The 16,910-nt window shown below is 36.6% G+C and overlaps 1 protein-coding gene across 4 annotated transcripts in view; it reads left to right on the top strand.

Moving 5' to 3' along the window:
- Window positions 1–16,910, top strand: part of CPED1 (cadherin like and PC-esterase domain containing 1) — a 315,286-nt gene that overhangs the window by 263,537 nt on the left and 34,839 nt on the right. Inside the window, exon 18 of one of the 4 annotated variants that reach the window (XM_063667800.1) lies at window positions 10,530–16,650. The exons of the other annotated variants lie outside the window; for them this stretch is intronic. Within the exon in view, the coding sequence (XP_063523870.1) occupies window positions 10,530–10,586 (57 nt within the window). The 3' untranslated portion in view covers window positions 10,587–16,650. Of the gene's footprint in view, window positions 1–10,529; window positions 16,651–16,910 lie in introns of those variants that run through there. 4 annotated transcript variants of the gene reach the window in all.

Genomic DNA, 16,910 nt, shown 5'->3' on the forward strand with positions numbered 1-16,910 from the left:
CCTGGTGCTCAAGGCTGCAGTGTGCAGCTCAAGAGTGCTGAGCCAGGATATGTGGCCAGCACTCAAGTGGGAAACAAACCCACATTCTCAGAGCACTAAGAGGGATGACATGTGTGGTTTCATGGGCTGGAACAGGAGCAAGGCATGCCTCCCTCCACAGGACCAGCCTGGAAAGAATGTGGCCTATCTCCTTGCCGGAGCCTCTGTTCAGGGAGCCCCCCAGCTTGGACCATCTAACAAAAGAAATGCAGACACAGTACCAGTGATTAAAGGGGGCTCCGCAAAGGTGTAGGAGCAGGACTAATGAGAGGAGGTCACCTCTCTCCCCACCATACTACAGAGCATGGCTGCAAACTTGAATAAATACAGAGGAGCCCTGTGGCTGAGTAAGGACCTAACACACATTACTCTTATATGCCATCTACTGGATCATAGCCCAAACTGCCACACCAAAAAGATTTTGCTAATATAGCACCGTGTGAAACCAAAAAAAAAAAAAAAGAAAGAAAAAGAAAGCATTAAGCCACAAATAAAGAGGCCATACAGAGCCTTTACCCTTTGAAAACATCCAGAAATAAAGCCAAGTGACTATACTCAACTCACACCACATTTAAAGCAACACTAATTCTCCCAAATAAGAAAGAATCAGCCCAAGAATTCTGGCAATTTAAAAACTAGAGTGTCCTCTTACCTCCAAATGAGTCCATAGCTTCTCAGCCATGTTTCTTAATCAGTATAAAATGACTGAAATGATAGACATAGAATTCAGAATATGGATGTCAAAGAAACTCATCAAGATTCAATAGAAAGTTGAAACTCAATCCAAGAAATCCAGTAAAATGATTCAAGAGTTCAAAGATGAAATAGCCATTTTAAGAAAGATTCAAATTTAACTTCTAGACTTGAAAAAATTCACTGTAATAATTTCATAATACAATCAGAAGTATTAACAGCAGAATAGACCAGGCTGAGGAAAGACTCTCCAAACTCAAAAACTGGTTCTTTGAATCAACTCAAACAAGAATAAAGAAAAAAATACTTTAAAAAATTAAACAAAAACTCCAAGAAATATGAGATTATATAAACAGAACAAATCTGCAACTCATTGGCATTCCTGAGAGGGGAGAGATAATAGACAACTTAGAAAATACATTTGATGATATAGTTCATGAAAATTTCCCTAATCTCATGAAAGAGGTTAACATGCACATTCAAAAAATATGGAGAACTCCAGCTATATACTATATGAAATGACCATCCCCAAAGAACATACTCATCAGATTCACCAATATCAATATAAAAGAAAAAAATGTAAAGGCAGCTAGCTAGAGAGAAGGGTCAAGTCTCATACAGAGGGAACCCCATTAGGCTGGCAGCAGACCTTTCAGCAGAAACCTTACAAGCCAGAGATTAGGGGCCTATTTTCAGCATCTTTAAAGAAAAGAAATTCCAACCAATAATTTTATATCACACTAAAATAAACTTTATAAGTGAAGGAGAAATAAAATCATTCTCAGATAAGCAAACACTGAGGGAATTTGTTTCAAATAGACCACTAGCACTACAAGAGGTCCTTAAGGGAGTGCTGAACAAGGAATTAAAAGATCAGCACCTGCTACCACAGGAAGGCCATTACATAATGGTAAAGGGATCAATTCAACAAGAAGAACTAACTATCCTAAATATATATGCATGCAATACAGGAGTAACCAGATTCATAAAGCAAGTCCTTAGTGACCTACAAAGAGACTTAGACTCCCACACAATAATAATGGGAGAATTTAACACCCCACTGTCAACATTAGGCAGATCAACAAGACAGAAAGTTGACAAGGATATCCAGGAATTGAACTCAGCTCTGCACCAAGCAGACCTAATAGACACCTACAGAATTCTCCACCCCAAATCAACAGAATATACATTCTTTTCAGCACCACACCACACCTATTCCAAAATTGACCACATAGTTGGCAGTAAAGCACTCCTCAGCAAATGTAAAAGAACAGAAATTATAACAAACTGTCTCTCAGACCACAGTGCAATCAAACTAGAACTCAGGATGAAGAAACTCACTCAAAACCATTCAACTACATGGAAACTGAACAACCTGCTCCTGAATGACTACTGGGTACATAACGAAATGAAGACAGAAATAAAGATGTTCTTTGAAACCAACAAGAACAAAGACACAACATACCAGAATCTCTGGGACACATTCAAAGCAGCGTGTAGAGGGAAATTTATAGCACTAAATGCCCACAAGAGAAAGCAGGAAAGATCTAAAATTGACACCTTAACATCGCCATTAAAAAAACTAGAGAAGCAAGAACAAACACATTCAAAAGCTAGCAGAAGGGAAGAAATAACTAAGAGCAGAACTGAAGGAAATAGAGACACAAAAAGCCCTTCAGAAAATCAATGAATCCAGGAGCTGGTGTTTTGAAAGGATCAACAAAATTGATAGACTGCTAGCAAGACTAATAAAGAAGAAAAGAAAGAAGAATCAAATAGACGCAATAAAAAATGACAAACGGGATATCACCGCCTATCCCACAGAAATACAAACTATCATCAGAGAATACTATAAACACCTCTACGCAAATAAACTAGAAAATCTAGAAGAAATGGATAAATTCCTCGACACTTACACTCTCCCAAGACTAAACCAGGAAGAAGTTGAATCTCTGAATAGACCAATAACAGGATCTGAAATTGAGGTAATAATTAATAGCTTACCAACCAAAAAAAGTCCAGGACCAGATGGATTCACAGCCGAATTCTACCAGAGGTACAAGGAGGAGCTGGTACCATTCCTTCTGAAACTATTCCAATCAATAGAAAAAGAGGGAATCCTCCCTAATCCATTTTATGAGGCCAGCATCATCCTGATACCAGAGCCTGGAAGAGACACAACAAAAAAAAGAGAATTTTAGACCAATATCCTTGATGAACATTGATGCAAAAATCCTCAATAAAATACTGGCAAACTGAATCCAGCAACACATCAAAAAGCTTATCCACCATGATCAAGTGGGCTTCATCCCTGGGATGCAAGGCTGGTTCAACATACGAAAATTGATAAACGTAATCCAGCATATAAACAGAACCAAAGACAAAAACCACATGATTATCTCAATAGATGCAGAAAAGGCCTTTGACAAAATTCAACAACTCTTCATGCTAAAAACTCTCAATAAATTAGGTATTGATGGGACGTATCTCAAAATAATAACAGCTATCTATGACAGACCCACAGCCAATATCATACTGAATGGATAAAAACTGGAAGCATTCCCTTTGAAAACTGGCACAAGACAGGGATGCCCTCTCTCACCACCCCTATTCAACATAGTGTTGGAAGTTCTGGCTAGGGCAATCAGGCAGGAGAAGGAAATAAAGGGCATTCAATTAGGAAAAGAGGAAGTCAAATTGTCCCTGTTTGCAGATGACATAATTGTATATCTAGAAAACCCCATTGTCTCAGTTCAAAATCTCCTTAAGCTGATAAGCAACTTCAGCAAAGTCTCAGGATACAAAATCAATGTGCAAAAATCACAAACATTCTCATACACCAATAACAGACAAACAGAGCCAAACCATGAGTGAACTCCCATTCACAATTGCTTCAAAGAGAATAAAATACCTAGGAATCCAACTTAGAAGGGATGTGAAGGACCTCTTCAAGGAGAAGTACAAACCACTGCTCAATGAAATAAAAGACGATACAAACAAATGGAAGAACATTCCATGCTCATGGGTAGGAAGAATCAATATCATGAAAATGGCCATACTGCCCAAGGTAATTTATAGATTCAATGCCATCCCCATCAAGCTACCAATGACTTTCTTCACAGAATTGGAAAAAACTACTTTAAAGTTCATATGGAACCAAAAAAGAGCCCGCATTGCCAAGTCAATCCTAAGCCAAAAGAACGAAGCCGGAGGCATCACGCTACCTGACTTCAAATTATACTACAAGGCTACAGTAACCAAAACAGCATGGTACTGGTACCAAAACAGAGATATAGACCAATGGAACAGAACAGAGCCCTCAGAAATAATGCCACATATCTACAACTATCTAATCTTTGACAAACCTGACAAAAACAAGCAATGGGGAAAGGATTCCCTATTTAATAAATGGTCCTGGGAAAACTGGCTAGCCATATGTAGAAAGCTGAAACTGGATCCCTTCCTCACACCTTATACAAAAACTAATTCAACGTGGATTAAAGACTTAAATGTTAGACCTAAAACCATAAAAACCCCAGAAGAAAACCTAGGCAATACCATTCAGGACATAGGCATGGGCAAGGACTTCATGTCTAAAACACCAAAAGCAATGGCAACAAAAGCCAAAATTGACAAATGGGATCTAATTAAACTCAAGAGCTTCTGCACAGCAAAAGAAACTACCATCAGAGTGAACAGGCAACCTACAGAATGGGAGAAAAGTTTTGCAATCTACTCATCTGACAAAGGGCTAATATCCAGAATCTACAAAGAACTCCAACAAATTTACAAGAAAAAAACAAACAACCCCATCAAAAAGTGGGTGAAGGATATGAACAGACACTTCTCAAAAGAAGACATTTATGCAGCCAAAACACACATGAAAAAATGCTCATCATCACTGGCCATCAGAGAAATGCAAATCAAAACCACAATGAGATAGCATCTCACACCAATTAGAATGGTGATCATTAAAAAGTCAGGAAACAACAGGTGCTGGAGAGGATGTGGAGAAATAGGAACACTTTTACACTGTTGGTGGGACTGTAAACTAGTTCAACCATTGTGGAAGTCGGTGTGGCAATTCCTCAGGGATCTACAACTAGAAATACCATTTGACTCTGCCATCCCATTACTGGTTATATACCCAGAGGCTTATAAATCATGCTGCTATAAAGACGCATGCACACATATGTTTATTGCGGCACTATTCACAATAGCAAAGACTTGGAACCAACCCAAATGTCCAACAATGATAGACTGGATTAAGAAAATGTGGCACCTACGCACCATGGAATACTATGCAGCCATAAAAAATGATGAGTTCATGTCCTTTGTAGAGACATGGATGAAGCTGGAAACCATCATTCTCAGCAAACTGTCACAAGGACAAAAAACCAAACACCTCATGTTCTCACTCACAGGTGGGAATTGAACAATGAGAACACATGGACACAGGAAGGGGAACATCACACACTGGGGACGGTTGTGGGGTGGGGGGAGGGGGGAGGGATAGCATTAGGAGATATACCTAATGCTAAATGACGAGTTAATGGGTGCAGCACACCAACATGACACATGTATACATATGTAACAAACCTGCACGTTGTGCACATGTACCCTAAAACCTAAAGTATAATAATAATAAAATTAAATTAAAAAAAGAACATAGCTCACTGGCACTATAAAGCAATTACGCAATCTAGTCTACATAACAACCAGCTAATAAAATGATGACAGGATCAAAATCTCACATATCAATACTAACCCTAAATGTAAATCGGCTAAATGACATATTTAAAATGCACAGAGTAGCAATCTGGGTAAAAAGATAAGACTCAACCATTTTCCATCTTCAAGAGACCCATCTTGATGTTAAGAACACCCACAGGCTCAAAGTAAAGGGATGAAGAAAGTTATACCATACAAACAAAAAAGAGCAGGAGTTGCTATTTTATATCAGATAAAATAGACTTTAAACCAATAAAAATTAAGAAGGACAAAGAAAGGTATTATATAATAATAAAGAGTAAATCCAACAAGGAGATTTAACTATCCTAAATATTTATACACCAAATATTGAAGCACCTAGATTCATAAAACACGTTCTTGTTGGCCTATGAACAGATTTAGACACAATAATAGTGGGAGACTTTAACACCCCACTGACAGCATTAGACAGACCTTCAAGGCAGGAAACTAACAAAGAAACTCTGGACTTAAAATCACTTGACCAATTGGACCTAATAAACACCTACAGAACACTCCACCCAACAACCACAGAATATATATTCTTCTCATCTACACATGGAACATATTCTAAGATTGACCACATGCTTGAACATAAAGCAAATCTCAACCGATTCCAAAAAAATTAAATCATACAAAGCACATTCTCACACCACAGTACAATAAAAACAGAAATCAATATCAAGAAGATCCCTCAAATCTACCCAAATATATGGATATTAAACAACTTGCTCCTAAATAACTTTTGGGAGAAGAATGAAATTAAGGCATAAATTTAAAATTTGTTTGAAATTAATAAAAATAGGACCTCAATTACCAAAATCTCTGGAATACAACTAAAGTTGTGTTAAGAGGACAGTTTATAGCACTAACCACCTTCATCAAAAAGTAAGAGAGGTCTCAAATTAACAATATAAGTTTCCACCAAAAGGAATTAGAAAAAAGAGAATAATATAACCCAAAACCTAGCAGAAAAAAATAAATAACTAATGTTAGAGAAGAAGTGAACAAAATAGAGATGTAAAAATCCTTACAAAAGATCAGTGAAAACAGAAGCGGGTTCTTCAAAAAGATAAGTAAGACTGATAGACTAACTAGATTAACAACAACAAAAAAGAAAGATCCAAATAAGTACAATCATAAATGACAAAGATGATATTACAACTGATTCCACAGACATACAAAAAAGATCATCAGAGAATACCATGAATAACTCTTTGCACACAAATTAGAAAATCTAGAGGAAATAGATAAATTCCTAAAAACACACAAACTCCCAAAATTGAAAAGGAAAGGAATAGACCAATATTGAGCTCTGAAATTGAATCAGTAATAAAAAAAAATTACCAATCAATACAGGACCTGACCCAGATGGATTCACAGCCAAATTCTGCCAGATGTACAAAAAAGAATTGGTACCAATGCTACTGAAACTATCCCAAAAAATCAAAGAGGAGGGATTCCTCCCTAACTCATCTATGAAGTTAGCATCAGCCTGATACCAAAAGCTGGCAGAGACAATGAAAATAGAAAACTTCAGGCCAGTTTGCCTGATGAACATAGATGCAAAGATTCTAAACCAAATACTAGCAAACCAAATTCAGCAGCACATCAAAAGATTAATATACTACAACCAAGTAGGCATTATTCCTGGGATGCAAGGCTGGTTCAATGTATGCAAATCAGTAAATGTGATTCACCACATAAACAGAATGAAAGCAAAAGTCACATAATCAATACATATAGAAAAAGCTTCTTATAAAATTCAACATTCCTTCATGATAAAAAAAAAACTCTCAACAAACTCGGCATGAATTGAAAGAACATACTTCAAAATAATAAGAGCCCTCTATGACAAACCCACAGCTGACATCATACGGAATGGGCAACAACTGGCACTATTCCCCTTGAGGACTGGAACAAAACAAGTATACCTACTCTTACCACTCCTATTCAGCATAGTACTGGAAGTTCTAGCCAGAGCAATCAGGCAAGAGAAAGAAATAAATGGCATCAAAATAGGAAAAAAAGTCAAATTATCTCTCTTTGTTAACGGTATGATTCTATACCTAGAAAACCCTAGAGATTGCCAAAAGGCTCTTAGAACTAATAAACAATTTTAGTGAAGTTTTAGGATACAAAATCAATATATAAAACTCAGTAGCATTTCTATACACCAATAATGTCCAGGCTGAGAGTCAAATCAAGAACACAATCCCATTTACAATAGCCACAATGAAAATGAAATACCTAGGAATACAGATGAGCAAGGTGGTGAAAGATCTCTGAGGATAACTTCAAAATACTGCTGAAAAAATCAGAGATGACATAAATAAATGGAAAAACCTTACATGTTTATGGATTGGAATAATTAATATTGTTAAAATGGCCATACTGCCCAAAGAAATTACAGATTCAATGCTCTTCCTATCAAACTACCAATGTCACTTTTCATAGAATTGTGAAAAACTATTCTAACATTCATATGGGACCAAAAAAGAGCCCTAATAGTTAAAGCAACCCTAAGCAAAAAAAAAAAAAAAAAAAAAAAAAAAACAAAACAAAACAAAAAGAAACAAAGCTTATGCCAAAGACATAACTATCCAACTTCAAACTATACTATAAAGCTGCAGTAACCAAAACAACATGGTACTGACTCAAAACCAGACACATAGACAAATGGAACAGAATAGAAAACTCAGAGATAAAGCTGCATATCTACAACCATCTGATCTTCAATAAGGCCAGTGAAAGCAACCAATGGCGAAAGGCTCTTTATTCAATAAATGGTGCTGGGGTAACTGGCTAGACATATGCAGAAGAAAGAAACCGGACCCTTACTTTTCACCATATACAAAAATTATTTCAAGATGTATTAAAGATTTAAATGTAAGACCTCAAGCTATAAAAATCCTAAAAGAAAACAGCAATAAGATACCATTTCATACCAGTCAGAATGGCTATTACTGAAAAGTCAAAAAACAACAGATGCTGGAGAGGCTGCAGAGCAAAAAGAACGCTTACACACTGTTGGTGGGAATGTTAATTAGTTCAGCCACTGTGGAAAGCAGTTTGGAGATTTCTCAAAGAACTTAAAACTGAGCTATCATTTGACCCAGCAAACCCATTACTGGGTATATTTATTTATTTATTTCCTTCCCAAAGGAAATAAATTGTTCTGCCAAAAAGACGCATGCACTCGTGTGTTCATCACCACACTATTTACAATAGCAAAGACATGGAATCAACCTAGGTGCCCTTCAATGGTGAACTGGATAAAGAAAATGTGGTACATATATACATACCATGGAATACTATACAGCCATAAAAGGAACAAAATCACATCCTTTGCAGAAACATGAATGCAGCTGGAGGCCATAATTCTAAGCAAATTAACACAGGAACAGAAAATAAAACACTACATTTTCTCACTTGTAAGTGAGAGCTAAACATTAAGCAAACATGGACATAAACATGGGAACAATAGATGCTACAGACTACTGGGGACGAAAGGGAGGGGCTATAGGTAGAAAAATTACCTATTGGGTACTGTGCTCACTATCTGCATGGCAGGATCCATATATCTCAAACCTCAGCATCATGCAATGTACTCATGCAGCAAACCTGCACACATACCCCCATATCTGCAATAAAAGTTGAAGTTTGGGGGAAAAAAGACATAGAAGAGCAATGAACCAAGCACAAGACCCTTCAAAGCATGTGGCCCTGCAAGACCGTCCAGGTCACATGCCCATGAAGCCAGCTTGGGTGGTAAAGCATAGTTGGTTAAGCATGAAGAGATATTTTTAAATATTTCTGTATGATTTTCATTTTTACAATGTGTGAGCATTGTTTTCTTAATCTAAAAGTCTATATTTGAAAAGGTTATATAAATTAGAACCAAGGCAGAGGCAGTGGAAATGCAGAGGGGAGAGCCTGAGAAAGATATTTTTTTATTCAGAATCACAGAAGTTAGCCAAAAACAGTCAGGTGTATACACTCATATTCCACACAACACAGAGATAATTGTGTAAACATTCACAAATACAACTATGACTAGCACTTATTTTAAGAAAGCTTCACTTATGAATAGGAGTAGGTGAGCAAAGGGTTTTCCCGGTACATCTATTTCTTACTTTCCATGAGAATGATAAAAATATACAAAACAGTCCTGTAATTTTTCTCTTTCATTACTAAGACAAATAAGTTCTCATCCTACCCAGAACGTTCTATAATCTCCAACCCATTCCAAAGACAAATAAATGTTAAAGCATAACAGTTACAAAAATAGAAATACAACTCATGTTTTGTTTTCTAAACACATTATATAGTGACTTTTTTACCTCTCTTCCTACCATGTTATATATTCAATGAAAGTGACATTATTTGAGCAACATTATACAGAAATTTCTTCCACATATACATAAGGGCAGCAGGGTATTAATGGAGTAGGAAAAGTCTCAGGCTGGCAATCAGGAAACCTAAGCTACAGTTCTGATCCCACCAGATGAAATGATTCTTTTAGTTATTAAACTCATCAGATTAACTCTGCTGCCCCATATCAGAAATGTTGCAATATCAGTTACCCTAATATGTTACCACAGAGTAGAGTCCAGCTGAGCACTTAACAAAGTTAACTTTTGAATACTTTTTACAACTTTTTTGATGTCATGTTTTTCATTCATTCAATGTTTGTTGAACCAAATATCTGTTCCAGGAGCACATATATGATCCTTCAAGGTGCTCAATTTCTAGTGGAAGAAGACAAATGAGAGAAGCAATCATTGCAATATAGCACAATAATTGCAATAGTAGAAAGTAGAGGTGGGCACTGGATCCAGCCTGGAAAGATTTAGAAAAGTTGCCAGAAGGAAATTGCCTGGGCAGAGTGATGTTTGCGGTTAGAGGCAATCTATGAGTCACATTACTTTGAAAGAGGTTAATTGAACTAGAAAAATAAAATACGGATATTTATTTTTTGCAAAAGCATCTACTGTGAGAATCCTATCACTCAAGCCTTAATGCTGTCTTTGATTTGCTTCCTAAAGGAAGGAACAGACAATGGAGTGCTAAGAAGGCAGGAACTACCTATGAGAAGGCACTAGAGAAGATTCTGAGGTTCTCACTTCAGTGTGCTCCAGTTCACGTATCTTGGATTATATAAAATTGTGTACGCGCCTAAATACACAGTTTTAACGATATAGTTGCCTTCCTGAAGACTTTCAATTAATATGTAAAATTCGAATTTTTAACAGTGAGAATCCAGAAGTTTCACTGTTGCCAGGAATAAATAGTTCAAAATATTGTGCTACAAAAACTTTATTTTCAATGCTAATCACATCACAGCAAGTTTCTACTTTGGGAACATATTAAAGTGAATTGTCTCTCTTTGAAGAATTGAATTAAAAGGCAATGGAATTTCACCAGGGCATTGAGAATTATTAGAAAGTTAGGCCTTCAAATAGTGCTCTGCTTTCTTTAGAATCTCCAAGTAGTAATTTCTTTCAGTTGAATTTCCTTATGTTGTTATTGTGACCTTTTATATGTTTTTCCTACTGTTGTACATTGATGAATGCCAAGACTGTACTTGCAAATAGAAGCCCACCTGCCTATAGGGAAGGAACAAGACACAAATCAGTGGAGATCTGAAAAGGTGCTCAAGCGTCTAGTAATTTTGACCAGGAATCTAACCACACTTAATGGCCCTTGAGCAGGATCATACTTTATATACCTCAGTCATCTGTCTTCATTGCAGCAACATGAACAGGAGGCTGATTTTGGGTGGAAAGTTGGAACAAGTTTTCCCCCTCTGAACATTAGGTGAATATGGGACACTTTTGAACTCTAAATGTATCCAAATAATTTCATTTATAGGTTTATTTCACTTATAGGTTTTTGTATATGTACATAGGTTTTGTGATATACAATTGTGTTGAATTAAAGGAAAATCAATTGAAAAAAGCAAGCTATGTATTAAATGATACGTTCACACATTTCTTTAAATAGATACCCACCTCTTTATAAATGCTGAATGGAACACATAGAAATTATGAGAACATAATTTTGTAATCACAGGGTAAAATATGTAGGAAATAGTTTAGAAATATGACAGTCAAATTTACAACTGCAAAAACTTAGAAGGTTGACCTAACTGAATTAAACAAGCCTTTATTTTGTTTGTCAGTGGAAAACAGTTCAGAATTTAAGCCAGTAATAAAATATCTGAGAGGAGGGTGCAATTAAGAAAGGGAAATATAAAAAGGCAATATTTACAAAAAGTACTTAAACTCAGCTGTTAAAACAGGGAATGTAACTTATATTTTTAAGTAATGTTTTCACGTTAAGTAGTGTCTTGGACTTAAAGGTGTTTAAATTTTCAAAGTGCGGCTAATTTAAAATAATATGTTCTTACTAATATGTGAATTCCATTATGGTTACGTAATTCATTATTGCCTGTCAGTTTCAGTAAATCAGTCAGATATAAGGAAAGAGTGCAACTTGCTCTTACCAGGAAATGATGACTTACACATGATGCCCTCCTTCGCATTCAATACGTACTACAACAATCCAGAGATAATGGCAATGTAGACAAATAATTTTGTTCCAAGCAGCTAGAAGAGCTATGCCTAGGTGATGTATAGTTGCTTGCTCTGCTCTTTTTTTTTGCCAAATTTTATGTCTGAGAGTGATTTGCCTAAGTGTCAATCTTACATTTGTTTTTGACTGCAAACATCAGTTTGGCTGCTCATCTACATCCAACTTAATTAAAATGCACAACTGGAAAACATTTATTGTAACCGCATCACATTTCACAGAGGGATGCTTTGTTGATCTAGTTTTTCATCATGACCTAAGTATCATTAGCCGTTTGACCAGTCTCAGCTTCATGTTACAACTGAACCACCCCATTCATCATTTAGAAATGCATGTTTATCTTAGGAGATCAGTGGTTTTCAACCTTAGGGCTCATCAGTATCACTGTAGAGCTTTCTAAATATGTGGGTTATGCTTGGCTCTGGACCTAGATGTAACAAATAAGACACTCCTCACCTCACTTTTATTTCCCTTATCTGTAGCAATGTGAAAGCTCTCCAGTAAACAGGTATTACCTGGATTCATGGACAATTAGCTCTTACTGCACTCCTATATAACTTCCCCTTTGGGAAGGTTCTAGTGGGTTCCTGTTAACTAGGCTCAGTCTTGTGTTGAAATCTACGTGCACTTTATTGGATCCAGAGAAATGCTACCACTTCTGTAAATATTGACGATAAAAGTGATGCGATGCAGGAGGAAAGACAGGAAAAAGGAAAATGATTTTAATTTTTTTCTTTTTCTTTTCTTATCTATTAATACTACATTTATCCAATTCTCTTCCTGCCGCAACAGATCAGAAGACTCTGAGAAGCTAACGAGTTATACTACCTTTGTATTGATTCAACCTAGATAGCCACCAAATCTCCATTTCCAACTTGATTCTTTAACTATGTCCTGGTTACTTTTGGTGATGCTGGAGTAAAGAGGTTATGGATTAAAATATTTAAAAGTCTAAGTATTATCATTGTTAGTTCCCTTCATGAAGAAACAAAATGAGATAAAAATCATTTCATTGTACATTTAAATTAAAAGTTCCCAAAGTCTTGCTTGTATTTTTACCGATAAATATTTCTTGATATTATTCATGTCAGGAAACCAACTTCTCAAAATAGAAGACCTTTCAGGCATCACACAAATTAAAATTTAGCCTTTCACATACTTCCCATTCTGCTAGTTCGTAGGTGGAAAAATCTGAACAGAGGGTTTAGTTTTTCCCCAGGAAGACTTAGCATGTAAGAGAATGTAGTAGAGAATAACTAAGAAGTCATCAAAGTCAGTTTCTCTTCTCCATAGCACACAACTTGACTATATTTCTCAGTGTCTCCTGACATTAGGTATTTGGCCATGAGACTGAGTTCTAACCAGTGGAATATGATCAGCAATGATGTGACCAGCTTCCAGGGCTGGCCCATAGAAAACCTGACAGCTTCTTTTTTCCTTCCTTCAGTTGGGTGTCAATGTCCAGAGAGTTCCTAGAAGCCGTAATTGAAGATACAGTCCATTCATCCTGGGACCTTAAATGACCTCCCTGCCCCACCCCTGCACATAAACCTGACTTGAATCACCCGGACTATTTTTCTGAGAGAGTAATAAACCTTAATTGGGTTTGAGCTATTCCAAGTTTTTTGGGCTATCTGTTACAGTGCTTAGCTTATCTCACCTAATACAGGGAATATGCAACTAAGAAACTGGAAATAAAAACAAAGATAATTAAACCATTTTATAATAAGCCTATTGATATAGTTTGGATGTTTGTTTCCTCCAAGTCTCATGTTGAAACGTGATCCCCACTGTTGGAAGTGGGACCTATTGGAAGTTGTTTGGGTCATGGGGATGGATCCTTCATGAATAGCTTGGTGCCTTCCCCACAGTAATTACTCACGGTAATTAATGAGTTCTTGCTTGTTAGTTCACATGAAAGCTGGTCATTTAAAAGAGCCTGGCATCTCTCCTGCTCCCTCTCTTGCCCTGTGATATGCCTCCTCCCTCTTCACCTTCCTCCATGAGTAAAGGCTTCCTGAGACCTCACCAGGACTCGAGCAGATGCTGGTGCCGTGCTTGTATAGCCTGCAGAACTGTGAGCCAAATAAATCTTTTATCTTCATAAATTACCCAGGCTCAGGCATTCTTTTATAGTGATGCAAGACAGACTAATATAACAATTTTAAAACAAGCTTCAAGCTTTTGTAGAGCCTAGGAATAGTACCTCCTTTTAGGTCCTACAGTTCATGATGCTATGAAAAAGAACGGGAAGAATACCAATTCCTGTATACTCTGTGGTAGCTCACAGTGCATGCAGAGTCGTGAGAGTAGAACAGATGCAAAGCTCTTCTAAACATATCTTTGTGTTTAAAACCACATCACATTTTTTCTCTTTGCTTATCCAAAAGAGAAAAAATACCCACGCATGCTAACGTAAGGCAGTAATTTTCACAGGGAAGAGAAAGAATTATTTATAAATTGTATGCCTAGTCATAAATATTTGTTATGATAATCTAGGCCTTTTAAAACAGAAGTTCTTCCTCAAAACAAATAATCTGCAAATTTCCTTTTTAAAAATCTACCAGACTGAATGGCCTAAAATATATAGAGGTTGAATAGGAATCATATAACTGAAACAAATCACTCTAATTCCTGACAGTATTTTCAAATTGTGTGATATGCACATTAAAAAACTGACATTTTGAAGTTAGACATCTTTTAGTTAGAAATATCAATCTCTTACAAAAATTGCTTTTCCAACAGAACAATCAATCTTAAAATTACAACTGAATTTTCATTGTAGTTATACTTTATTATTTCCATCTTTCGTGAATGGAAAGGCACTAGAATAACATAATCCTCTAGAAATCCCAGAGCTATGTCTGCTAGATTCAAATTTGTTATTGAGATATTTGCGATTTAGAAGAGCTTGTTGTGCAAATGACAGTGGTGATGCTTCCTTCTCCCATTCAGGTAGCTCTTGCTAGTCACTAATCAGCAATGGGGCCACCTGGGACCCATTCTGAGAGCATTGGTTTGCTCAGGATGGCGTTCTCTCTTCGAGTCCTCCGTACAGAACTTTCCAGCCACCCTTCAAGTCCTGCTGGAGATCAGGAGGAGATTTGGTAGGGCAGGAGAGAAATAGCTATGACTTAGACATTTCCTATTTTTGCTGCCATTTTCTTTAGAGGAGCTAACAAATTTTAAGTGCCTAACAAGGTGGCATACATTCATTTTGTGCTTACATTTTGTGCTGCATACATTTTGTGCCAAGAATATGAAAAGTATTTAAAATCACATTTAAATCCTCCTATATGGACCTCTGTTTCTCCCCACAGTACACATAATGAAATGAACCCTTGGAGAGGTCACATAATTTGTCTAAAATCATCTAGTTAATAAATAATAGTACCTAAGAATTCTGAAACAGGACTGTCGTGCCTCTGACATGCTTTGGTGGGCTGCATTTTCACATATAAACACACAGAAAATACTGGAAATCTAGGAATTTTGTTGTTGTTTTTCTCAGTAATGTATAGCTACTTTGATTTTTCTCAACCTTTGTGTTGTTCTGCATAGCCCACAATACAGATATCTAGGGAGCTTGCTGGCTGTCTGCGGATACCCTAGGAGGGACTGCACCTTGATACTGAAATGAAAAGAAACTACAAGAAAAACCCACACTGGCAATTTAGTTTAAAAGCTGGATCTCAAAGGTCCTTTACTATTGTTGTGGACTGAATTGTATCCCCTCCTCCAAATTCATACACTGACATTCTAACCCCCAGTACCTCATAATGTGCTGTATTTAGGAACAGGGCCTTCGAAGAGTTGATTAAGGTAAAATGAGGTCCTATGTGTGAGGCCTACTTAATCCAATATGACTGGGATCTTTAAAGAAGAGATTATGACATAGACACAGAGGAAAGACACAAATAAAAGATAGCCACCTACAAGCCAGGGAGGGCCTTGGAAGGAACCAACCCTACTAGCTACTTGATCTTGGACTTCTAGCCTCCAGAAATAAGAGAAAATTAATTTCTGTTGTTGAAGCCACACAGTCTCTGGTACTTCCTTATGGCAGCCTTAGCAAATCAATACTAATGGAGTTGCATAACTGCTGATATCTAAAATTAACAGCATTCCTAATTATACAATGTTCTTCTTTAAAAATCAGAAATGTAGGCAAGAAAATCAAACATAAACAGTGAAACGTTGAATGTAGTAAGAAGAAATTCAAGTTATTTCACAAGCTATTTTATTACGCTGGAATGTTATTGTTCCAAATGCAGCCTGGCTGAGAGGATCTATGACTGAGTCCTTGAAATCTTGTTATTCAGGGTAGCCTAATGATGCTTAGCATAACACTACTTGAGCTGAAGGCAAATTGGAGAAGCTTTCTAGATTTCTTCATGCAGCTACTTGGATACGCTCACCTTGTAAAGAGTTTAAACTTTTGCAGATTCTCGCTAAATTTTCTGCAGATGGACAAATACAGAAGTACCTGAGAAATGATGGCAATGCCTGCTATTAAAATCAGAAAAAAAAAATGTGCATGACTAATAGAAAGAGAAATCTCCAAAGAAAGAAAAAGACTGAAGAATGAATTAAATCTTATCCAAAGACATTAGAAGGGATTGTCTATGACAAAAGTCCTTTTGACTTTCAAGTCACTATTTATTTTAAAAGTGCATGCATGGTACTATAGGGGAAAATTAGAATTAGAAATTGACCCTGACCTCAAATATTTCTTGATAGGCTATGAGAAAAAAGATGCAGACACAAAAAGCCATAATTTCATGAGGCTTCTGTAAAATCTGTAATGGCAGTCAAAATGTAATAAAATCAAAGAG

The sequence above is a fragment of the Pongo pygmaeus genome, chromosome 6, assembly GCF_028885625.2.
Source record: "Pongo pygmaeus isolate AG05252 chromosome 6, NHGRI_mPonPyg2-v2.0_pri, whole genome shotgun sequence".
NCBI lineage: Eukaryota > Metazoa > Chordata > Mammalia > Primates > Hominidae > Pongo > Pongo pygmaeus.